This window comes from Pectinophora gossypiella, chromosome 5 (genome assembly GCF_024362695.1).
Source record: "Pectinophora gossypiella chromosome 5, ilPecGoss1.1, whole genome shotgun sequence".
Classification (NCBI taxonomy): domain Eukaryota; kingdom Metazoa; phylum Arthropoda; class Insecta; order Lepidoptera; family Gelechiidae; genus Pectinophora; species Pectinophora gossypiella.
Genome location: NC_065408.1, coordinates 7525664 through 7551123, shown reverse-complemented (window position 1 = coordinate 7551123; position 25460 = coordinate 7525664). Strand labels below are relative to the sequence as shown.

General features: G+C 39.3%; 2 protein-coding genes across 4 annotated transcripts in view; both read right to left on the bottom strand.

The window, feature by feature from the left end:
* Positions 1-25460, bottom strand: part of LOC126366726 (cAMP-specific 3',5'-cyclic phosphodiesterase) — a 480018-nt gene that overhangs the window by 336332 nt on the left and 118226 nt on the right. Inside the window, exon 3 of one of the 2 annotated variants that reach the window (XM_050009953.1) lies at positions 19482-19923. The exons of the other annotated variant lie outside the window; for it this stretch is intronic. Coding sequence (XP_049865910.1) covers positions 19482-19570 — 89 coding nt within the window. The 5' untranslated portion in view covers positions 19571-19923. The remainder of the gene's footprint in view (positions 1-19481; positions 19924-25460) is intronic. 2 annotated transcript variants of the gene reach the window in all.
* On the bottom strand, positions 582-4117 carry LOC126366749 (uncharacterized). Of its 2 annotated transcripts, none has more exons than XM_050009987.1 (3): positions 3807-4115; positions 2503-3496; positions 582-697 (listed from the first exon to the last, which is right to left on the bottom strand). In XM_050009987.1, the coding sequence occupies exons 1-2, from the start codon at positions 3985-3987 to the stop codon at positions 2508-2510; spliced, it is 1170 nt and encodes a 389-aa protein (XP_049865944.1). In that variant the 5' UTR covers positions 3988-4115; the 3' UTR covers positions 582-697; positions 2503-2507. The 2 variants fall into 2 exon arrangements, with proteins under 2 accessions (XP_049865944.1, XP_049865945.1); XM_050009988.1 differs by lacking the exon at positions 582-697 and adding an exon at positions 1068-1091 and having other exon boundaries at positions 3807-4117.

The following is a 25460-nucleotide window of genomic DNA, read 5'->3' as shown; positions in this document are numbered from 1 at the left end:
GTGATGTTTTATTCAAGTAAGAAATTATAGTGTTTGCGGGGCAAATCTCAATTTTTTCCTGAAAGAAGGGTAAATGCAAAACTGGTTGCTTGGTTCCAATCCGGGAAGTTTTTATTAATTCTGGAATTTTAATTCTAATTTGCGTGGGTAAGATTTCGATATTCTTTATGTCAATCATGGATAAAGTTTGCACTCTATGTGCTGTAACAAGGGCAAGTAAGGTACAACACTTCCTAGAAAGTTTTTCTAGCGGAAGTTCTTCGTTAGCGTACCAGGAGGCTAGCATTGTAAGGACTTGATTACAGTCCCAAGTAACGTCATATTTTGGCGCCGGTGGCCGGAGCCTAAATGCTCCTTTAAAAAATCTTTTAACGCGGTCATCTTCCGCGATTGCACAACCTAATATTAATGCTAAAGCTGATCTACAGCTATTTAACGAACCGTACTGTGCGCCGCTGTGAAAAATTGTTGTCAAAAACTCAATAATTTTAGGAAGTGGCGCCTCGTACACATTAATACAATTCTGAGTACAATAATCGTACCATTTCCTAAAATAAGTATCGTACTGTTTAAATGACGTACGCGAAATAGAGGCCAACATTATTTCTATTGAAGATTGCGGAACCTTTCGTTGCAGCAGCGCTGCCCTGATAATATCCCTGCCACCAGGGTAAGGTTGCGATGGATGTTCTCGTGGCTGGAATGAGAAATTAACGCATGGTCATTGGGGGCGAAGGTTACGCAGTCTGATATTAATAGTTTCCTAAAGACAGGATACCATGGTTGTGTCGGCCAAGCGGGCACAACCACGATACCTGTAGCTTTGTCCAGTATTATTTTTCTAAGAGTTTTCAAAATAATAGCGAAGGGAGGAAAGGCATAGAAAAAATAACTTGTCCACGTTATGGTGAATGCATTGACTGTGTATGCATCGGGATCCCTATGCCACGACACGTATGTATTACATTTCTTATTTAACCTGCTGGCAAATAGGTCAATATTGGGTTCACCGAACCTTTCAACAATGGTGTTGTATGCGGAGTCCGAGAGCTCCCATTCGATGTCAGGGTGATTCCGTCTAGACTCGGCATCTGCAATTTGATTGTCGCTTGATTTTATATAGCAAGCGAATATGAATATTTTTCTAAACTCGCACCATTGCCAAATACTTCTACTGATATTGGTGAGGTGTGGAAACTGAATCCCACCCATTCGATTGATGTATGCGATGGCGGTCGAATTGTCAATCCGTAGTAATATTTGGCAATTGGAGTAAGTTTTGGCAAAAACTTTTATCGCGAAGAAAGCAGCCAAGAGTTCTAAGACATTGATGTGCTGCTGTCGTTCGGCCTGCGACCACTGGCCACTAGCTGTCTGTCCGTTACAGGCTGCGCCCCATCCCGTCGTTGAGGCGTCAGAATAGATTTCTAGAGCATAAGAGTCGTCTCTAATTCTGTGTGACGGTCTCGCCAATGCTCGCAGCCACCATTGAAGGTCTGGCAGCAGCGAACTAGGAATATTCATCAACCTCTCATAGTCGTCATCGGCTTTGAGATTGAGGAACTTGCACCGTTCCAGTTCTTTTGTGTATAGCAGCCCGTACTCTACTGCTGGACACGCTGAAATCAGTAGTCCGAGCAGGCGAGCAAAGCGCCTAATCTTGCAACGTCTGATACGTGTAAACTCCTCAACCTCCTTTGTTATGTTCATCTGCTTGTCCGCTGGTAAGCTGATAGTCATGGAATGAGAATTAATTATGTAGCCTAGAAACTTACATGTCGTGGCAGGGGTTAAAATGCTTTTCTCAAGATTTATTTTAAAACCCAGTGCTAATAATAACTTCTCTGAAGTGGTTATGTTGTCAAGACATTCATCATAGGACTGGCCTAGTAAAAATAAGTCATCAAGATAAATTGTGGACAAATAGCCGCAAAGTCGCAATAATTTGGACACTGGCTTCATAATTTTAGTGAAGACATACGGCGCGGTGTTTAAACCGAATGGCAAGACATTAAATTCAAAAATCTTCCCAGCCCAACGGAACCTTAAGTATTTTTTCGAATCTTCATGTATTTTAACTAAGAAGTAGGCGTCTTTTAAATCCATTGTACACATGAAACAATCTCTAGTTAATAGTTTGATCGCTGTGCGGAGATCTTCAAGCTTGAAGTGATCTGTTTCAATAAATTTGTTCAGATTTTTTAAGTTCAATATGAACCGAAACTTGCCATTGGGTTTAGGCCGCAAAAATATACCAGATAAAAACTGGTCTTCGTGCGCTTCACATTCAGAAATAGCGCCAATATTAAGTAAATCGCGTATGGCGATCTCGAAATGTTGTATTTCAGATTTATTATACGTAGGTGGATCAGGTACATGGTTTTGGACAACTGGTTTTGAAAACCTTATTTTGTATCCATTTATCCAATCAATGATTGTTCGGTCGTTTGTAATACGAGCCCATTGTTTAGAAAATAGAGCTAGTTGACCGGCGTATCTTACCGTGTCTACCGGCGGCGGGTCGTCTTCGACGGAGGCGGCGATCTCTTCGACGAGGCGGTGTGCTGCCCGCGCTGAGAGGTCGTCTCTCGGCTCCTCTGCTGCGTTTGCTGCCGGCGACTTTGCGCCGGCTGTTTCCAGTTTTTTGACGTCTGCGGCTTTGACGCTTGAGGTTGGTTTTTCTTGGGAGTTTTAGTTGGAATTTTAAGGTCTGAACCGGATTTATTGACTGCTTTTGCAGCTTTTAATGCTTCTGAAAGATTTTCGCCGAACAAATATTTGTCTATGCTGGTATGTGCCAAGTGGTCCTTCATTTCCTTTTTAACGGAATATATGGCGAAGTTTCGTCTAGCTATTGACTCTGCGTGTTGCACATCGCATAGAAGACGTCCCATATCCATCAATTTCTGAAGAAGGTCGTGATTTTTTTCTTTTTGATTTATTTGTTCAGTGATGGTGCTAGATAAACACGATATTATCGTTGCAAGTTGTTGTTGCTTAGCTTGGAGTATTTTGTCTCTTTTGATGACACTCTCCGGCAAGGCAGCTCGAATTTCGTCGTTAAGCATGGGTGCTCCCGTCCGGACACAATTGTCCGGGGTCAGGTACTTCTTATTCAATTCTTTACGAAGCTCTCTGTCTATACCTGAGACGGCGAAATGTTCTAATCGATTTGCGATTTCTTTGTGGATTGAAGGACCATATTCAATTTTGGCTGTGGGATCTTCGCCTAGGATTTCCATTGTGGCGCTATCCAGACAGTCCATAAGATCAAGAGGCTCAGCTTGAGTAGCCGAGGTGGTTTCCTCGTGTGGCGCGGCGGGCGGCTGCTCGCAGATCAAGGCGGCGCCGGCGGTACCGGTGGCGGTGTCCGGCAACGCTGCAGCAGTAGGAACCTCCCTGTCCGGGGGGTTGCAGCCGACCCAGGCGGCGTCGAGGATATTCCGAAGGTCATTATTAATCATCTCGGTCTGATCGTCTGACGACGAGAGCTCTCCTGAAAGGAGTAGGGAGTAGTTAGGTATTTGTGGTGACTTGGAGCGTAGGCGGCAAGATAATATTCCCAGAGAATAAGACGCAAGCCGACTTTATAGCTCTGTTCGGTGAAGTAGAATTCGCAAAGAATTAACCACAACCCGGTTGATGTAATAAGTGGGTATTGCAAAATTACAAGTAAATTCCTTGTATTTTATCGGTAAGGTAGAACTCACACAGAATAAAACTCGAACCGATATTAAAAAACGTGGCGAGATAGCCTCGCAGGCTTCCCTGTCCGTTTAATGCAATTTTACTTATTACGTCGTTACCTTGTATTTCTTGAACTCGTTCAGGTGAAGATTCCCTCGACGATGATGATGATGAAGACTCGATGACCCGATGTCGCCGTTTACTGGTACTACGATGTTCACGAACTTGTTTTTCTAGTAGTTTAATTTTTTTGTAAATACAATCCAAATCGGGGGATTTGGCACGTTTTCTTTTCGGCATTTTTTATGCGGAATCACAAAATACACTATTAATGTCACGTGGTATACACTAGAATACTAAACGCGTAAAACTTTAACGTTTTTATTACTTTTGTTAAGTAAGTATTACGTAGTATCACGAGTGGTCGAGCACTAGAAAGCGAATGACGACCGCCCGACGCGACGATCGAGCCAGCGGCACGGAGAGAGAAATACCCTCAAACAAATTATAAAAATGTGGAAATGTAAACAACATTCCACCCTCTCAACTAAGTGCATCAGAGTGGTAGAAACTAGGCGTTACTACATGTGTGAATATTCTTACTTTATCCTAGGTACCAATCTCGAGGACGAAGCATGAAGTATAATTTTATTTATTAAATACATTGTGAGTAATCTAAAATAATAACAGTCTATATACGTCTCACTGCTGAGCACAGGCATCCCCTCATTCAATTGGAGGGATATGGAGCATACTCCACCACGCTGCATCACTGCGGGTTGGTATTTAGTCTATAATCGACAAATTGAAAACGGAAGTAGGTAGGTAAGTAATTATTTAAAACAGCACCAAAGACTGTTAAATATTTAGAAACTATACTGTACAAACTTGGGACGCTTTAAACGAAACAACTACGAAATTGATAGCGGTAATCCGTGACCCTTTTTAGGAAATTTGATCACTCGATCTATCTACTATATAGCAACTACGTACCGTGAAAAGGTTCAGTACATCCCGTTCTTCATAAGTACTCAGGAATAAAATTCGTTTAACGTTTTGTAAGCAAAACATTTTCGGATGATGTCACGCGCATCGTGTCACAGGGAATTTGACTTTACAGATAAGTAATAAAGATATGATAAAAGAATGAAACAGGGAAAACAAAAGTCACTGTTTGAATTATTTTCTGCTCATCCATAGTAATGCTACACGTGTGTCGGTTTATATCACAGATGGTTTGAGGAATTTCTTCGAAATTCAGTGTTGTTTTAATATTAATTGTATGATCGAAAGCACCAATCCATCCGCATGCGCAAGACTGTTTCATATTTGAAAGGCGTACTCGAACTGCATGAGAGTGGAGCAAACAAATAAAAAGTAAGTTGTTTATTTATTTACAGCGAACAGTAAGCTGATACTTTTATTGGAATCGATAGAAGCTGCCAACAGATTGATTGCCACTGCGTACCGACTGATAGCCTCTCGTTTTGAATTACATTTGTGCAAAAATGTTATCTGTAATTGTACAATACAATACAATACAAATACACTTTATTGCACCAAAATAAAAAGAAATAATTACAAAAAGTCTCTTAACTAAGTACATGGCAAATGGCGGCCTTATCGCTTAAAGCGATTTCTTCCAGACAACCATAAGGTGAGGGAAAAAGGTAAAAAAAAAATTGAAAGATTGTATTACGTTCGCCAGTCAATTAACAGCGCCTTCGGGAAAATTCTTTCTAAATTACAATTTTTCAAAACAATCTGCTTTTATTTTTTCATAAAATACGTATTCTTTCCGTATTTTTTTTTACTGGACTAATATATTTTTTTTAATATTAAAAACAAGCTTTAGTAACTATAAAAATATAAGTTTAACAACTAAAACCCGACTACGGAAAAATGACGCTCTAAAAGGTATAAAACAAGAAAATAGGTATACCTATTTCTCAGAAATTATTCCGAATAGTGATGTTTAGTGGACAGACTGGCATACGACCACGGCTATCTTCTAAACATCGCTATTCGGAAGAATTTCAGAGAAATAGGTATAACTATTTTCTTGTTTTTGTTGTTTTGTGTAAGGCGTCATTTTTCCGTATTCGGATTTTAGTATTTAAACTTGTATTTTGGGGTTTTATTTAATAACATGCTTCTAATACGTGTTTTATACAAGATTTGGAGATATAACCTTTCCCTAGAATATGTCTGAGCAGTCATGTTATCAATTCAACATAATTATCGAGTAAATACAAGTAAACCCGCTAGTAAAGGCTAGTAATGCGTACGTTTTTAAATTTACAAATCAGCCCTTTCATATGATACCCAACACACTACCATTCTAAAAAAAAATTCTTTATGTCCTCTAAAGGGCGCCCTATAATTTTTGCTTCGCCGCAGTCGAATAAAAATAGGTAACAAGTGCGCTAGACTCTTGCCTCAAAAACAAATAATTAATTTCGCCATCGTAAAGAACAGATACGTTACGATTTACATTCCTAAGAACGTTTATTCTGTTCAATCTATGAGCAACGTACGCATTTCATCAAAATTCATTTTTAGTAAAAAAAATATAAGTAGGTAAGTGAGTACAATATAAGCATCTTACACATATTATATTTGTTTTTCAGGGCAATCCATACTGCTTATGATAATTATAAGTGTCTTTCAAATGGGATCGTTTCGTTTGTTGTTTTACTCCGTCGTAATATTAAGGACAAACAGTTAGTAAGTTTGTTTGTGATGCGGATGGGTACGACTAATGGAGATAGCAAAGTCGCCTCGTACATTACGCCGCACGGCTACATGGAGATGGATAACATGGAGGTGGACGCACGGTGAGGCCTGCGGCACATGACGGAGCACATGCCTCGCCACAAACATGGAGGTGGACGCACAGTGAGGTTTGCGGCACATGACGGTGCACATGCCTCGCCACAAACATGGAGGTGGACGCACGGTGAGGCCTGCGGCACATGACGGAGCACATGCCTCGCCACAAACATGGAGATGGACGCACAGTGAGGCCTGCGGCACATGACGGAGCACATGCCTCGCCACAAACATGGAGGTGGACGCACAGTGAGGCCTGCGGCACATGACGGTGCACATGCCTCGCCACAAACATGGAGGTGGACGCACGGTGAGGCCTGCGGCACATGACGGAGCACATGCCTCGCCACAAACATGGAGGTGGACGCACGGTGAGGCCTGCGGCACATGACGGTGCATATGCCTCGCAATGTTCGTATCCACCTTTTTATTGGCTTACGTATTAACCGGGATATGTAGGGCTCAAGCCTGGGAATAGACGCTTGCGGGTTAGTACCTCGTAAATCTGTCGAACAAGGGATACGAAAAACGGCCATTAGCTAGAAACGTCGTCTATTAAACGTGTAACTTGTACCAGACGCTATCTTATCTCGTTGTATTAAATTGGATACTTAATAGATTTTTAACACATTTTTTTTATGTAAGTACTTCATCTGTACACTCCCAAAACTTACGCAGTTTTATTGTAAGGACATAATGGATCAGGCCCGCCCACCGTTACCGTCATTCTATGAATGTGATAGCTTTAGTAAGTCATGCAATATCATTATTCGAACATAAAAACCAAATTCTATGTCCGTTATAAAAGATATTCAAGACGCTAATGTTTGCCTTCCGGAATCACATTTTCGTGCCTTCAGATTTTCATGGTTTTCATTTTCGTAAGCGACACAATGTAATATGATGGGGACTACTAACGTCTTATATGGGAGCGCCCAGAAATGGCATGGTATGGTAATGAGATTTTTTCCGTCTTATATAAGGAGTCAAGGTCGCTGTAAATCCAGTAAATTGTTCATAAAATATAATTGAATGTCTCGGCTTCGCGCTTTCAATTCGCGGGGCGGGCGGTGTAATAAAACCGGTACCGCTCGGCAGTGTGAGACGTGCTCCCGATTCCGATTGCGCCACTCTATTGTTAATTCTACCCAATACCCATATATCTTCCTTTATTTATCTCCATACTCTTACAGCCAACAACGACAGTTACAAAATGGTCACAGCAAGTTTTATTTTTAGTAGAGCGTAATTAGAACAAAGTCTAATTAGGTCCATTCATTACTGCAACACGAGATCGTATTAGTTTATTTATAAATTTCATATGACTATTACTGAAGCGGCTCAGTTTGTAAGTGTTACTCGTAGCACGTTAAGCGCACAAAGCGGGTAGTGTTGACAGCAATTTTCAGCACCCTGCAACTGTTAGTTGCTCTGAAACGATTTAATTTCCTCGTGCAGTTCCAAACGCTTTTCACGAAATTAATTCCCGACTCCAAGCCCTTTTACGCGTTCACATACACTTATGTTGTTATTTGCTTATGAAAAGACTCTTAAAACACTTTACTGAGAGACACCTTACATGAAAATCCTAAAGGATAAAAGGTCGCTTCCCCTCCGTCCTGGCACGCACAATTAAACTTTGACCCATTTTTCGCGTAATTTTCGTTTCCTAAATACAATTTACTTTTAAACCTTCGATTCTCCTTTCCTTATCTGTCACTACGTTGCGGTCATTTGCTTTTATGTTTCCGGGAAAAGTTTCACAACTTCCTAAACCTATTTTTCTTTTATCTGTAATTCGTTGAGCATCTGTCTGCAAGAAAGTGAAGGAATCTTAACGTAAGCTACGCGTAATCCAATAAGAGTCCAATATCCTTGGGACGAAGGTCCTGCATTCCCAGCAACAAATCCTTTTTCGCAAAAACGAACAAGGTACCAATATAAGGTAAACCTCTCCTGGAATGTTGCTACGGTCCAACAAATTGGTGTAAAGTCACACTGACAGCATTGATCGCGAAATCTGTGATTAGCCCATTTCCATCTGATTTACACTATTGACGTAACCGCTGGATAAATATTTGTTAAAAGACAGATGTTTGTTCCAGCTTATAACACGGGAATGTTTATAAATATATGCACTGTCACAAAACATATTTAAATACAAATAAATTGAATAACCTACTTACGTAGGTATATGTATATAGCTTTATAAGGAACCGAGCCGAAATAAATTGGTTTTCATTATCAATATTACAAACCACTCTATCGTTTATTTGTACGAACGTATGCGAATTCCTTTTACGGCATAAAGAACTTGGAGTTTCCTATTGTTGTGCACCTTTATCTATAGATACTTTTCCTCATTTACGAAATCTGTTTGAAAAGAAACATCAAAGGATCATAACACGCTTAGCCATCCTTATTGTAGCAATAAACAAAACGTTCCAGGGTCGAGTAACTAAATGTAATTACTTATTTAAAAAACAATAAAGCAACAGCTGGCAGAATTAATGTATAAATTCAAACTTAAGTAAACCATTTGTATGAGTATTTAGGTTACTATTCGGATAAACTCGCTGACTTGTATAATGACAGGTCGGCTTTTACACGTCTGAAACGATGAATAGCATGAGTAATGTTTTATGTCAGTGTTTTTTTGCCCAAAATCACACGTAAAACGGATCTAGTGCTATGAATATAATACCATAATGTAGTCAAGAAGCATAACAAGTGGTTTGTTGTATCATTTGTAAACAGTTAAAGTCTTTGATAATGATGACAGATAAAACAAATGAAACACGAAACACAAAAATATTCTCAACAGATTATTACAATAGCACTTTAGTTCAGCGACATTAATAGTAGACAATTAAATTAACTATATCAAAAGACTATATTTAACAGTGATGACAAGTAAATGAACAATAAACGTATCAGATATACCTATCTAAATGTTTCTGAGACTTGTGGTGATGTCATATTAATGTATGAACATTATTTGTTCTGAAAATTATCCAGTACATTTTCGGTATTAACTTCTAACGCGTTCGTTTAATGGCCTACTACTCATATTCAGAATTCTAATGCACAAGGACGTTGTACAAAACACGCACGAAAATCAATGTGGATTTCAACATTATTTTTAATTGCATATCTATTGGATTCCTTCATAGTAACACATTATATAATATAATTGTTTAAGCCACGCCACGTCCCTTTTAGGTTTGATAGAATATTTATAGGCAACGTTATGATAATTAGGTACTCTAATAACCTCTTTAACCATGGTACCTTTAGATACTGCCATTGATGGTACTGCCTAATGGTACATTTATTTTTTGCATTACATATTACATGACTAACACCCTGTCCAGATGGGGCGTTTTACGCGCGTTATCATACCACAGAGTACTTAACATCTTACGGATACAGACGCACATCTCCAAGCATGCAGGAATCTGTAAAGTAATCAAATTACTCTGTGGTATGAAAACGCGAGTAAATCGCGCCTTCTGAACAAGGACTAAGGCACAGGAAATATATAATCCGTAACTAAGATTAACAATATTTAGCCATAATATTTGTCAGGATAATTAGCTTTGACGTGCTCTGATTCTATAACGTCAACGTTTATTGGCTTAGCTAATGTAAATTTTATCACTGAAACAAACACGGATTATATGTATATCTGAAGATATAAGATATAATTGCTTGGTAACCAAAGGCTTAATGTGCCTTCAAAAGCACAGAATCGTAATCAGTTGTTCGGATAGTCAGTTGATGCAATGTCCTCACGAAACAAGGGACAATCCGAAAGGGGTTTCAACAATATGCCATCAGGAATTTGATTTTCCAGAAATCTCCATATTGAAAGCCGACCGTCATAACCGCTGTATCATGAAACCTTGTAGAATGATGACCAACTATCATCATCATCATGTCCCTAGTTATCCCGTTTCTCACGGAGTGCGCTTGGGAATAGGGGGAAGATAAGATTGACCTCACAGGGCTGGCTTTTTACAAAAGCGACTGCCTGTCTGATCTTTCAGCCCGCGCAGAGAAAATCAGCGCAATAGAGGTTATGTACCTCCGAAACGCATTTGTCGGAAATGAGGAAGAATGTGTGTGGGAATAATGACCAACTATATACGTATATATTACTCTAACAGCATTCTATTACGTGTCCACGAGATTAATTGCATGAGGGTCCCACAGAATGCACTCGGATTCATTCGGTTCACATTTGCATTCCGCAATCAAAGACAGTTAAGCTGGTTCTACACATCATGGAATCCCTAATTGCAATGGCGGAGCAGTAATATCGTGCAGTGGGGACGGTGAATTTAGACTCTGGGATTAACTTCGCTACTGCGAGAGATATAGCGACTTACTATTGTAAGTACTTACCGCGTAATATATTTACTTGAAATGAGATTGACAGCTAAAGTGAACACTGTTTATTTTGTAGTGCAGTAGTATTACGTTATATTTTCTCTTTCATGACAATGCGTTATCCAGTGGTGCATAGAACAGTAGTGAAAATAAACCATTTTGAATTTAAAACTTTGTTGGGAATAGTCGGAGGCAGCCAGGAGCTCTTCAATGAAGCGTTTGATTATAAATTTAAAATACGTTTATTGAATTAAGTCGAAAATATGTTAATTACAAAACGTATGATCGTATGTCGATACAGAGGTCGAATGTCAAGGGCAAATAATGAAACGATTATTTTTCAAAAATTGACAGCTGATTTACGGAGACCGGTGTGAAGCGAGGCGCAAGAGCAGTCGGAGGCTCGAACGGAACGTGTTGCGGCGCGATCTTCGTTTAGCTTCATGCTGTATGAGTTGGTTCGTTAGTGAGCCGATAGATGGCGCTCAAACTTTTATTTAGGTATTATTCATTATTGTTATGCGCTCACTACACCGACCACGTTGGTCTAACAGAAAGCTCGGTGAGGTGTGGGTACTTAGTTCATCTTGCGATGGATGTACTTCTGACTACCCCAATTGGGATATAGTCGTGAACTTATGTTATGTTGTTATTCGCTATTTTTATGGTTTGCTTCTCATTGTCCGTCTACAATCGGACACTTTGGCGGCTCAATAGTAACCCTGACACCAGGGTTGATGAGGGTGGTAATTCACCTCATAACCGATAGAAGAAGATCGGACACTCCTCTAAGCATAAATTCAGCTCACTCAAGTAACTGCTTCAAGAAGCTTCGCCGGTTTCAAAACCGATTAGTTTCCTTCTACTCCTTTGATGCCGTTCTATGCGCGCAATGATTGATTTTTCTCTCGAAGCATACCCTTATAAAAATTTAATGAAAAACGACTTCCGTTAATATTAAATAGATATCCAGTACGAGCTATAATCGGATTTTTTCTGGACTTTAGGGCGGCAAACGTAACTCGCACTACAAATTATTTTATTTAAGCCTACATCTCTGAACGGAGACTTAGATAGTATGTACTAACCTGTTGTTAAGAAACGTAATGCATATCGTAGATACCTATTGTCTCTGAAAAACGTAAACTCAGTAAAAAATTTAAACTTATACTAAAAATGTAAGTAATTCTGATTTTGTAAAAAAGTGTACCTTTTTCTGAATAAATTATATTAATTAAATGGTACGCAGATTTTTTAAGTCTTTATGTATTTGTCTAGTTATCATTACATGGGTCTTAGACCTAGCTGGCGAAAAAGGCGAAGTGGGTGTATACTATACACGTCTGCCTACCCTTTTTGGGGATACAAGAGTGATGCAATCTAATGTGTTACCTAGTAGGGCCCGTTATTTGAGAAATATATGCAAATAACCGAGCCCCTCGCAATGTAACTCTCTCGTGGTTCTAATTCAGTTACAAATAAATTTATGAAAGCCGTATGAGTAGATTTTCACTTAGGTATTGTTTTATTCATCTCCCACGTTTTCCTCCCGAAAGGTCAGACAATATATCTATAATGCAAAAGCAGGTCGCATTGAGTAGGACACCGACGTACATTTTAAAGGATACAGGTACCAAGTCTGCAGAGACCCGCGCCAAGACACTTCGAAAGCTTATATTTTATAAAAAGTTCAACCGAACGTTAATGGAAAGTAGTTGGAGGTATTTTTCTTGCATTTCTTGGACATTTTATAAGTACACTGTCAAGTATGAATTGTTACTAGGAAAGGCTCTGAGACGTCTTGGGAAGGAGCTCTACGCGGCGGTAAAATGGGATAAAGATATTCCTATAAAACATTGGATGAAACGAAAAGAGTGCAAACAAATCCTATGACAATAGCCTCCTATCCTTTGTTTGAATACTCATTGCAGGAATGTTGAACAGTGACTAGTCTATAAATGTAACACAGAGCAAATACCAAGCTGCTTATTTAAGTTTTTCAATAAGTAATTAATCTCTATGGCGAGCTCTGGCAAACAGATATTAATATCTCGATAAATATAATGAGAACGATTACAAACGTTGATGGGGTCCGTAATTGACAATACACAAGAGAAAATTACTAAGAAGATTATTAAGTATATCAATGTAACATGGAAACAACTTTTTAAATTAATCGCACTGTATTATCTTCCTCACGTCATCATTTTAACCGACTTCAATAAAAGGAGGAGGTTCTCAATTCGTCAGGATCTTTTTTATGTATATATCCCGATTACTCGAAGACATCTGGACCGATTTAGTATTCAAAGTCTTACATTTCTCCTATACATCACACAGCACAACAAAGTTATTAAAACTTTGTCATTATATTTTGTACTTCCATCGTGAGATAGTCGATCAACCTCAGCAACCCTAATGTAAGGGTTATTAATGACATGACTCATGCAACGACTACGTACCTACATCAGTAAGTAGTAACAGGGACCAATGGCTTAACGTACCTGCCGAAATACGGATTATCTTACCTTTGGACAATAGAATGATCATCCCGTAATGTCCTAACCAAACTAAGGATCACAAAGTGAATTGTGTGATATGTTCCCACTGGGATTTGAACCCGAGACCCCGATCGTGAGCGCACCGCTCGACCACTGGACCCTAGAGGCCATATCCTATTATACATTTAGCACACACGTATTTGGTTGTTGTTTGTTTTTGTTTGTTTTTGTTTTTGTTGTTAAGAAATATGAATATTTCCCGTAATGTGCGGAGACATGTCAACCAAGAACGTGACGGGCATATAATTTGATTATTTATCTCACGAACAGCGATACATGACACCCGCATTCGAATGAGTGTATGTACCATCCTACGCACTCTGTACAGGCTAACAAATCCAAATTTATTCACACCGCACTCTATTTCTGAACGAATCCCATCAGTCGGCGATCGTTCGAAAACATCATCTGGTCCAGTACTCGCTTCGGCGAAACCATAAGTAATGAACGTGTTTTCATTACTATGGGTTTGGCGGAGCATCAATGCGCACCGTATTATCCCGCTCCACCCACCAGAAACGCGAGCTAGGATGGTTACAAGACATGGATAGATCGCTGACTTTATTATTTAGGTAACTTATTAAAATAGTAGGTACCTTAGTCGGTAAGCCGCGTCATAATATGACATATTTAATTAAAAACAGCTTTAACAGAACGACCTTTAGAAGATCATTTACATACCTACTTTACTTATCTATTCTACTTTTGAATATGATAGCGAGTACTAAGAATACATATTATTATTTTTAAACGAAGTCCCACTTGTCTCTCGCATTGTATTCTTAGATTGCTTACTATCTTATGCCTATCAACAAGTTTTTTTCCATACAATAATCAATAGATGGGTAATAATGTATCAGTCACGAACATTTTCAATTATGTATCGATTACCTCGTCTACAATGAGCACAAAGGCCTACTCACTCGTTGCAGTGAGCGCCCTAGAACCGGAGATACGGCACAAGAGAGTGCAGATACAACTCGATACATCCATAGTGCACTCCTCATTCCTTTTGGGAGGCAGCCACAGACATCCCCCACTTTAGTCCCACCTACGACGTGCGTTTCATTAAAAGCGAGGATTTTAAGGAAAAAGAACAAAAGCCATTTTAAAAAGCAGCTCTAACTATGAAAAAATAATGAGCACGTTTGTTTCGGCCTCCAACTTTGTACAGCTAGCCCATTTAGTTATTAGTGGGGACACGTAAGTAAATAACCAATGGCATTACTGTTTTTTTATTGAAATGAACAAACACTTAGTGTCGGCCAATTTTCCATGAGGGCCCTCGACACCACCCCTCACGTAACACTAAAACAATATTACTATCGGAAAGGCAAAATGTTCTCTTTACAATCGAATCATCTTTAACTTATTAATCGTTGTTGTATGGAGTACTGCTGTAACCTTTGACAAGGCTCTGCCTGCTGTCAGTTGGCCGCCCTCGACTCGGTGGAGCGACGAGCAATAAAGCTCATAGACAACGACTCGTTAGTAAAGACTCGACTCCAAAGTCTACATCACAGACGAAGGGAAGCTTGTCTGTCGGTCTGTTATAGGATACACTTCGGTGAGTGTGCACAGGAACTTCAAGAGTTATTTCCACCCACTACAGTCCATCTACGGACAACTAAGCGTCGGCGAGCATTTCATGCTTATGTTGTGGATATACCACTAATCCACAATAAACGTTTCGTCTCTTCCTTTTTTGATGCGAACAGCGAAGGATTGAAACTGTCTGTCGTCCGCTTTTCCAACTCGTTTATAATCTGGGAGTATATTCAAGGCTAAAGTAAATATGCATTTGCTAGGTAAAAGTGACCACATCGTCACTTACCATCAGATGAGATTGTGGTCAAACGCGAGCCTATATTATTAAAAATTAATATTTCGAGATAAGTGCTCCGAAAAATTAAATGAGATCAACTTTACTAATTGAATAAACTATTGATAAAATTATAACTCATATGCAACACTTCGTAATTATTTTTACAAATAGTAAATTAACTTCTGCAAATATGATACGTTCTCGCTCAAGGGAGGCAGATTATCAACTGATGCAGACGATATGACATGCTTTGCTTTGAAGGAGCCACTTTTCTATCATTTTCCTCAGATCAAACGGCTTGTAATTACCCCGTGGAAAGTAGGCTCGCTTTGAGGAACGTCGGCAGTCGTTGTTACGGTCATTCATATAAAATGCAAGCAAGCACTTTGAGCGGCGAGGACGCCTCGAGCGCGCCTGCGAGCCGCGAGGGTCGTACGTGCATTAACGGAACTCATTTCATGTCACTCCCACAATCTTCTTCATAAGTCCTTGCCATCCTTGACATTTGCCTTAAAGACCCGCTAAAAGATGCCTTCTGTTTCCTTTGTCGTCTTGTTAAAGACTGAACAGAAATGTAGGCAATTTATAGTCGGTAATCACGGACCGACATTGAATATAGAGATCCTCTGTGTTTAATCCTCAAAGGTGAGGGATAAACTTTCACTCTACTACTTACTCAATCGATAGCCTGTCAGTCCAACAATGATAAACGGAGGATCAATGTAAAGTCGTAAAGCTTTTTACCATCAACTGTAACTTAGTCAAATGCTAATAAATACGTAACTTACTATGTGTTTTAACAGAGTTATAAAATTTGAAAGGTGAGTAAAATAAACAAACGAAATATCAATACCACAGCTGCTCCACAGGATTTACGTAAGTATATACGTCTCCATGTGACACTATGGAATCCATCATCCCTGTCAACGATCAATCACTGTGTATTGTGAATGGGTTGCGTATGGTAGCAAATAGATAACACTTTTACGCTTTACGGTACATCACTGCCGTCTTACAACAGACAAGGGATAAATTGGCCGCGCCATCAATATTTTAAAAAGTTTATTCAGCAAAAAAACAACAATACACGTTTTAAAGACGCGGGTCCCCGCGGTTAAACACCACTGCCGCTCCCAGGTAGAAGGAGGCGAATGTGAACGTTACGAGAATTTTAAAGACAATTTATTTTATTTTGCCTCATATTTTAACGCCCGAGCTGACGCTAATCTAATAAATTGTGCGAAAATAATTGCCGCATCAATATTAAGGGTAGCGCTTTAATATAGTCGGAATCTACGCCGCCGCCGCCGCCGCGGATATTCTGGACGCTAATATAAGTGGAAATTAGAATTTTGATCTAGATAAAGCGACGATATTTTATTGACAACGTAATGGAAATTCCCGGAAGTTAATAAACGCATTTCCGTACGAAACACCCCGCTTCGAAATTTCGATTTAAGTAACCATCAAATATTCGTGTAGGTATAATGTTTAGCATCTATCGAAAACTTTGTTAAGTGTTTTAATGAGAATCGTAATTTATTACCCAAAAAAGGTGCAACCGACCAGTAATCTGTCTGGCTTGGAAATGAGTTTGAATAATTAATTGCGGCAAAAAATGTTCTTTCTGAGCAGGTGTCTTCTTGGAGAAGAACTGAGAATTTCCCTAACAGAAATAAATAAAAATCTCTTCTATATCAAAAAATAATGTTATTATATGATTTATTTTATCCGATACTGGTGGTAAAGCCATCGGTAGTCGTAGTAGCCCAGTTACAAGAACACTTAACTTTCACTGTAAGGTCGCAGGTTTGAATCCAGCACGGGCCTAAACCTAAATTTTCGAATTCATGTTTGGATCATAAATGATTATCAAGGTGCTCAGCCGTGAAGGAAAACATCGCGACTAACCCACATTCCCGAGAAATGCATTTTCAGAGGTATGTGACCTAACCTAACCTGTATTGGGCTGATTTTCCCTTCGCGCGTTGGAAGGTCAGACAGGCAGTCGCTTCTGTAAAAAGCGGGACCGGCCAAATCTTTAGGTTAGGTAAGCGGACCCTGTAAAAACGGGACAACGTTAGGGGGATGATGATTACTGGTAAAGCCATCGATAAGTTGTTATCTACAGCAATATTTCTTGAAACGGTTTTATATTTTATAACAAGACACGTTGAGTGAGAGCCTATTCATAAATTCAACTTATCGACAGTTCAACTTTACCTCGCCGCGCCGCACCAACTGTGGAAGAAGCGCGTCGCATCTAAATATATCTCAGACCCACTTCTATTAATAAACATACATAAAAGGATTAAGGTAGACACACACCTATCTATAGTATATCTATAGTGAGGTGAACTGTTCACATTATAGAAGAACGTCGAATGAGCATCCCAAAGGAATGTTATTAAACTAAAATATAGAACCTTAATATAACACTTGATTTCTTTCTTCTGTTTTTGTGTAACAAAGGACTTCTACATTGTATTGTTTTCTTACTAAAAAACCCATATAACGGAAACACATAACAAAGTTCGTTGAACACCATTTAAAAAAAAAACTGTCTTATAATTGTGCTTGTGCTTACCTCGACAGAACTGGCATATTATTGTACCTCCATACTATTAGTGCCGGAAGAAGTTCATCTGACTAGAGACTACTAACGGCCTCGGTGGTCCAGTGGTTGAGCGTTCTCACGATCCGGAGGTCCCGGGTTCGAATCCCGGTGGAGACAAATTACAAAAATCACTTTGTGATCCCTAGTTTGGTTAGGACATTACAGACTGATAACCTGATTGTCCAAAAGTAAGACGATCCGTGCTTCGGAAGGCATGTTAAGCCGTTGGTCCCGGTTACTACTTACTGATGTAAATAAGTAGTCGTTACATGAGTCATGTCAGGGGCATATGGCGGCACAATAATAACCCTGACACTAGGGTTGATGGGGTTGGTAATCCACCCCACAACCCACACGATAGAAGAAGAAGACTAGGGACTTATTTAATTTGAGGTGTAAAGTATTCGAAAGGGTCAATCCGATACACACAAAACGTAGTGTAGCATCACACCGGTACCCCCGAAGGTAATATTTATAGTATACACATTCAATCCTCGCCAGACAGGTTTAAGTCCCATATAATAGAGAATCCCATATATACACCATTCATATATTTCAATAATTTTTCCCCCATTTATTCATACATCATATTTTGTGAGGTGAACCGTAAACCGAACATTTACCATCAATGGCTTACTGCCCTCACAAGCCAGCACACATCAATTCGTATTACGACGATACGCTTGATTTATGGCTCTAACTTATTATTTGCAGCGCAACTTTTCCTCCAGAGATACAAATATAACATCGTTTTTATTAGCCCAAGAGATTTTTCCTGTAGAACCATAAAACTCTACGAAGATATATAAACCGTCCAGTGAAGATCATCTATCACTAAATGACGGTAAATTATGATGAACGACCTCCAAAAATGCGTGTGACTTTTTCAAATTAGTATAATTACGTTACGCCGCTCTGTTTTTATTCAATTTCTCACATAAAACAGAAACCAGGTCCATGGAATAACAAGCGGCCGTCGACGCCAGGTTAATATATCTGCACATAGCTAAACAAGTCTATTTATAACTGTTTTTCTCTCTTGTTGTCACAATGAAACCCGTGAGACTATTTTTTTACACCAAACAATAATTTAATAATTAGCTAGGTACCGAGTAATTAGGTGCCTATTATTTCCCGTAATTAAGACGGCGGACCCTCCACACGCTACGTGTACGGAATGCGACATCTCCACGACACATTGGTTTAACACGTCAGTATTAATTAATAATGCTACATACAAACTCTATTGTTGTTTGGACCAAACCCAAAGATTTTCATTTCGATGATGACTCGTCATTGCTTCTAATTATAAAACAAAAATAAATAAATATATATATACTCTAGTAGGTACTAACCTACAAAAGTTTTATAAATATAATATTAAATTATTAAATCTTCACAGATTTAATGCAATTAACTGGACTGGACTGTTAAATTCGTTTTATGAACGGCAATTAGTCAATCATTAAAATTCGTTACGAGCCAAAAGTTGTAAAAGTTTCTGAATAATATTTGAAGAATGAATATCTTGTGGATGGGTCCTGTGGTGTTGAGAGATAAGACTCACCGAACATTGGCGAGGGTGTGGCGGCGGCTCTTGAGATACCGGCCGTGGTACTTCTGCAGCTCGCCGATGCTGCCCTGCTCAGCCTGCATCTTGCCGTGCGGCAGGAGCGCGTGCGCCGGCGCGGCGTCCTCGCCCGCCTGCGCGGACGGTGACGCGCCAACCGCGCTCGAGCCACGCTTACGCGCTTTATTCGACTTTCGCGCCGCTGCAGATATGCATATCTTCACTGACGATGGACTGCCAAAACTTCTCTTCTTTCCGGAACTTCTGGACGAAGTATAAGCGGTGTCTGTACTACTTCTAGTACTTTTATAAGAAGGGGTGATGGTAGCGTCGGTGGCGTCCTCTAGCGGCCAATCGGAATCGTCCTCCTCCTCAATTCCAGGCAATGGAGACTGTTGACCGAGTGGACGAGGTGAGCTTATTACAGGCTCCGGGGCGACTGCAAACAACAATAAAAGCACTCAACAAACCCGCTCCAGGGTACATTGAACGTGGAATCTTAACGACGGCAAACATAAGACAAACTCATTAGAAGTCTTTCGTAAATGGGCGCTGAATCGATAAAGATAAGGAATATATTAGAAGCAATTATTATATTATTCGCAATCCATAGCGGTCCTTTTATAGGCCTTTAAGAAGTATTAAGAGTATTAAAATTACATATTCACCGCACGTTGTGAATCTCGGGGGATACGGTTTTAACATCCAATTTCTATTTTGTAGAAATGCCAGAGAAGAATCTTAATAATTTTATATCGATTATGATTCGGTTGAAGTGAAATTATGAGGAGGAAGAAACGGTATACCGTCGCAATAATATATTCCGTTTCAATAATAGCATTATGGCAGGTCCATTAGGTGCCTTTCGTGAGACTGGCTTCAGCGGAATTTATTATGTAAATTACCTCGTATACCTTCTGAAAAACAGAACGCCCAAATGACAACAGGCTGCGACAAAATATACCCACTGGCTACTGAGCGAGCTCTCAGCTCCTTGATATGACCCTCTGGCTTGGGGTGGACACCGTCATAACAATAACAACCAAAGGCAGGCTTTACATTATTATACTTTCTCTATACCCTGCTTCTATTGAATTCCTCAACTTTTGTAATGAGAATAAATTCCAATTAGATACCTTCACAATTGTTTCCAAGGGCGTATTAAAGTTCCCTTACATTTCCATTCTCTACTCCAAGAATGTTTGTTCTTTTGTATTACCTAGATATTATCGATTTTTTATTGAACTTGCCTTTGTGGATAAAAATAAAGTTGTTCGTATAATCCCTGGATTACTACAGGCTGAATCTACATACCGTAAGCTATACCTACACAGATCCTCACCTACGTTACTGGAGCGATAAATATGTGCGTAGGGTTGTGGTCCCCAAAGTATTAATGCCACATTCTAACTAACCTATCACCTTGTTTTCACGTCAGTAACGGTTCCGAAAATATATTACTTTTCGCAACAACGGAAATTATATTTAGGTACGCAGATGTTGAATAGAAAGTATATAAAATATATTATTCAGCTATAATTTAAATATTTTACTCTAGTAATAACAATTAATTTGGTTCAAATATTTGCTTCACAGAACATGTAACGCGGTAAAGTAGGTATATGTAATGATGTTTGTGAGTATAGTGAGTATAAAGGTAAAATACTAACACTAAAAATAACTACACATCTAAGTCAGTCACTAGCTTTCACATGGATAACTGTGGAAATTTGGAGCTAAATTACATCATGGTCTACTAAATGATAGCTCTGTATAGTGTGGGTACGCAAGTAAACGGTTCAGAGTTAATCGACTGAGAAATTAGAGGTCAGCCCACCGAGTTCCAAATGTACGACGAATGTATGTTTAATTTATTCATGCTGAAGGCACGAGCAAATCGATACCAAATAGATGCGTTGCAATCGCCGTATGCTTTACGATACATAAGCAGGAACACGCCGAAACATACCGAAACAATAGCAACCTCTTGTTTTACTATCCCGTTGTTTATAACAACATCAGTCACAGTCTGTACGAAGCACAGACTAACATAGATGTTAACAAAACCCTGTAAGTATAGCTATAAAGTGAAAACAAGGTTACTAAATGTAAAGCAATTAATTCCAACACATTGAGTGCAAATGATGCAATACTCAATGCAACACTATTGGAAATTGCATGAACTATTGGCTGGTTTTTTATAGAGGATTATTTTCCTTGGAAAATGATAAAACGCAAGGAGTAAAATAACATTAATACGAGTATTATCTACTACGAAATAAACAATTACCTTTATACTGTAAAATATACTTACTACTAAATATAGACTACAAGATCTTGAATACTTACAAAAGGTAGTTGGTATCAATAAAATAAATAATATATCACTGAACATTTTTCCGCATCATAAAACCTAATATCGGTGTGATTCATTTACTATGAATACTTTATCAATACCACAAAGGTTTCTATTTATTGACAGATCCTCCCGTGAACTTTCACATGCAGATAATTGCTATCCACGTTCCTTCGAGTAATTGCCCACTTAAGCATGTAATAAGGATCGATAGCAGTGCTATTCCTACATCACATACCTACCTACATCACATATGTAGACTACAGAAACGATGTATTGATAATTATTAGATAAAAGGCAATATTTATTATTTACTCTATGAAAACGCGATGTTGTGTGTTAAAGATATATTTAAATTAATGGATAGTAGTCGCTAACCGACCTTTATAATGAACTTGGTGTATAGTTTCTCATCGCTTTTTGATCGACTATAGCGATCTAAGTTTCGATACTCCTAAATAGAATTCCTGTTTGGTTCAAACTTGCGGCTTAAGCAATCTGAAGTTGCTTTCCTGGTTCCATCCATACCTTGCTTTGTGCTCTATCCTCGCTCTATACCGTAATCCTCTTAAATTTGGCTTAGTCTACTGAAACGTAGCGTAGCTAATTCATGTAAATGTGTCGGTATCTGTGTCGGCATGTTCCACGCTTCTAGTATAAAGCTTCAACAAGAATTCAAAATTATTTTGCAACTTTACCTTAACGTTTACTTTAGACTACAAAATATGTTTTGCCGCTTATAAAATATAACCTTTACTGAATGATCTTTCATATCTTTCATCTTATTTTGTCCGTATAATATACCAATACAACTATTCAAAAATATTAGCTTCATCGCCCATTCCAAAGAACTATTCTTTCACTTACTTAACTGTAAAATGGTAGATGACAGTTTAATGCATTGTATAATCATAGCACGAAAGTAGACAGAACTTTGTTTTTAGCTTGACTTTTTATAAAAGTATACCTACCTTAGTTTGTAAGTGAAATGCTAAAGTTCATATTGAACTTGCAGGGACGATGGCAAATGGAAAGATTCAAAATGCAAGCTATGGGTTCGGCGAGGCACGCCGCCATTACTGGATTAAATTCTATTATTTCTTTCTACTTTTCTAAATAAGTTCCCTTAGAGCATAAAGCCATCTCTATACTGAATTTTGCACATATTAGCGATAAAGTAATATATATAGTCCTCCTTGTCGTATCCGACAACGGCGACCTCAGTCTCTTCTCTCGTGCGCTCGAATGTGACTGGCAAAGCCAAACTTTGTTCTGAAAACCCGGTCACATTGGAGGCAGAATAGCTGTCCATCCGAGTTAAAGGTGTAGCTATAGGTGGGTTTGGGACGATCTTTGCGTTTTTGGCGTTTTTCGTCGAGCTCTTTCAGACGATTTTGTTCAAAGTTGGCCACCCCTGTTTTGACACAGTGACGCCAATCAGGTCTTAAAACAGCAAGGTCCTCCCAGCGTTCAGTGGAAATATCGCAGGCGGTCAGGTTACGTTTCAAGACGTCCTTGTACCGCAGATATTGTCCCCCGCGTTTACGCTTCCCACTCACTAGTTCGGAGTAGAAGACGAACTTTGGGAGTCTACAGTCATTCATACGGCGGACGTGACCGCACCATCTTAACTGACTGTTCATCAGCAGTGCCTCCATGCCAACCATGCCCGAACGGCGCAATACTTCAGTGTTAGACACGCGATCTTGCCATGTGATCCGTAGGATATTACGGAGACACCGCATGTGGAAGGTGTCCAACTTTCTAATGTCGGTTTTGTACAGGCACCAAGTTTCCGAAGCATACGTCAGTATAGGAAGCACCAGGGCCTTATACACAGAAAGCTTGGTGTGCAGCTTAAGGTCGTGAGATTTCCAGACTCTCTGTGTTAGCTTCCCGAAAGTTGCAGCAGCTTTGGCTATTCGGGTGGGAATTTCAGATGATAAGCGATTGTCACTCCGAATCTGGCTACCGAGGTATTTGAAAGTAGAAACTTCTTCTAAAATCGAGTCACCCAGAGTGACATTCGACTGGTCAGCGCTACAGCCTCTAGGTGGTTGCTTGAGTACTTGGGTCTTAGATACGCTAATAACCAAGCCAAATTTGGAGCACGATTCGCTGAGAGAGTCTAAATAATGCTGCAGGGCTTCAAGTGTATTGGTCATCAGGCATACGTCGTCGGCATAGAGGACGTCCACTACAGAACTGCGCGTTACTTTATTTCTGGCTTTGAAGCGAGAAAGGTCAAAGACACCTTTGTCCGTGCGAACATTTAGATGGATTTGTCCATTGCAGCGAGCAAGTGCGTCGCTCATAACCGCGGCGAAGTACAACGCAAATAAGGTCGGGGCCATTACGCAACCTTGCTTTACGCCTGCCGTGACTGGGAAGTAGTCCGAAAATTCGTTGTTGTGGTGCACCTTAGCCATCATGTTGTCATGGAATTGCCTTATGAGGTTTACGAATTTTGCGGGACAACCAGACTTTGCCAGTACCGTCCAGAGAGCTTGACGTGGAACTCGGTCGAAAGCTTTCTCCAGATCTACGAAGCACATGAACAGCGGTTGATGCTGTTCAAGGCTTTTTTCTTGGATTTGCCTGACGACAAATATTGCGTCCACTGTACCCCTGGATGGCCTAAACCCACACTGGGTCTCTGGCAAAACTTGTTCAGCGAGATGCGATAAGCGTGCGTTGATAATGTGTGCTAAGATTTTACTAGCAGAAGAGAGAAGAGAGATACCTCTGTAGGACCCACAATCTGATATATTGCCCTTTCCTTTATAGAGTGAGATGCCTCTATTTGTAAAGTAATATCATAATGTACCTAATAACAGAATCTTATAAAGCAAGTGTATTATTTAAGATGTTCATTAATGTCATTTATTCATTCATTTATTGTTGTCATTGGTTCGATTGTACTCATGAATTGAATCCTCCGATAAACATTCAATATAGCTTCTAATTAAATAAATATTTCAATACAATGAAGATTATCCGTGATAGAAAACAAGAATTAACCCGATTACCTGAACAGCAAAGTGTTTTCTGAGAACTCTAATTATATTTTAATATAGTTTGCCCCTTAAGCGGATAAATGATCCTCCTTTGAAAGTTTAAGTAAGAAAGGGGTCTTATGTTTAGGCACTTTAAGAAGCCAACGCGGATTAGCGCCGGATTTGTATACGGAAAATAATGATAGGGAAATATTTACTTAGTGGGTTCAATTAGTTTGGTTACGGTTATATAGCGACATTAAAGTAAACACGGGCTGGGGCTGCGCGATCGAGTTCACCAATATTAATTGTATAAATAAGTCCCTAACGTTGTTCCCAATCAACATACTCGTAATTACACAGGTGAAACAAACCAGAAAAAAAGCAAAAAGAAGAAGTGGAATATTTTGAAAGGATTTCTCACTTTCATTTGGGATCAAATGCAGTTGCAATCCTACAATTATGTAATTACTTACATACTTATATTTTTTTATTTTACTGTAAAATGTTAAGTATCTACTGTGAAAAATATATTCATTATAATTACATCAATCACAATGTAAATAGTAGTCTCAGATAGCCGTCTAATTTTCAAGGCACATATCAAACGTGTGCGTGATCGCG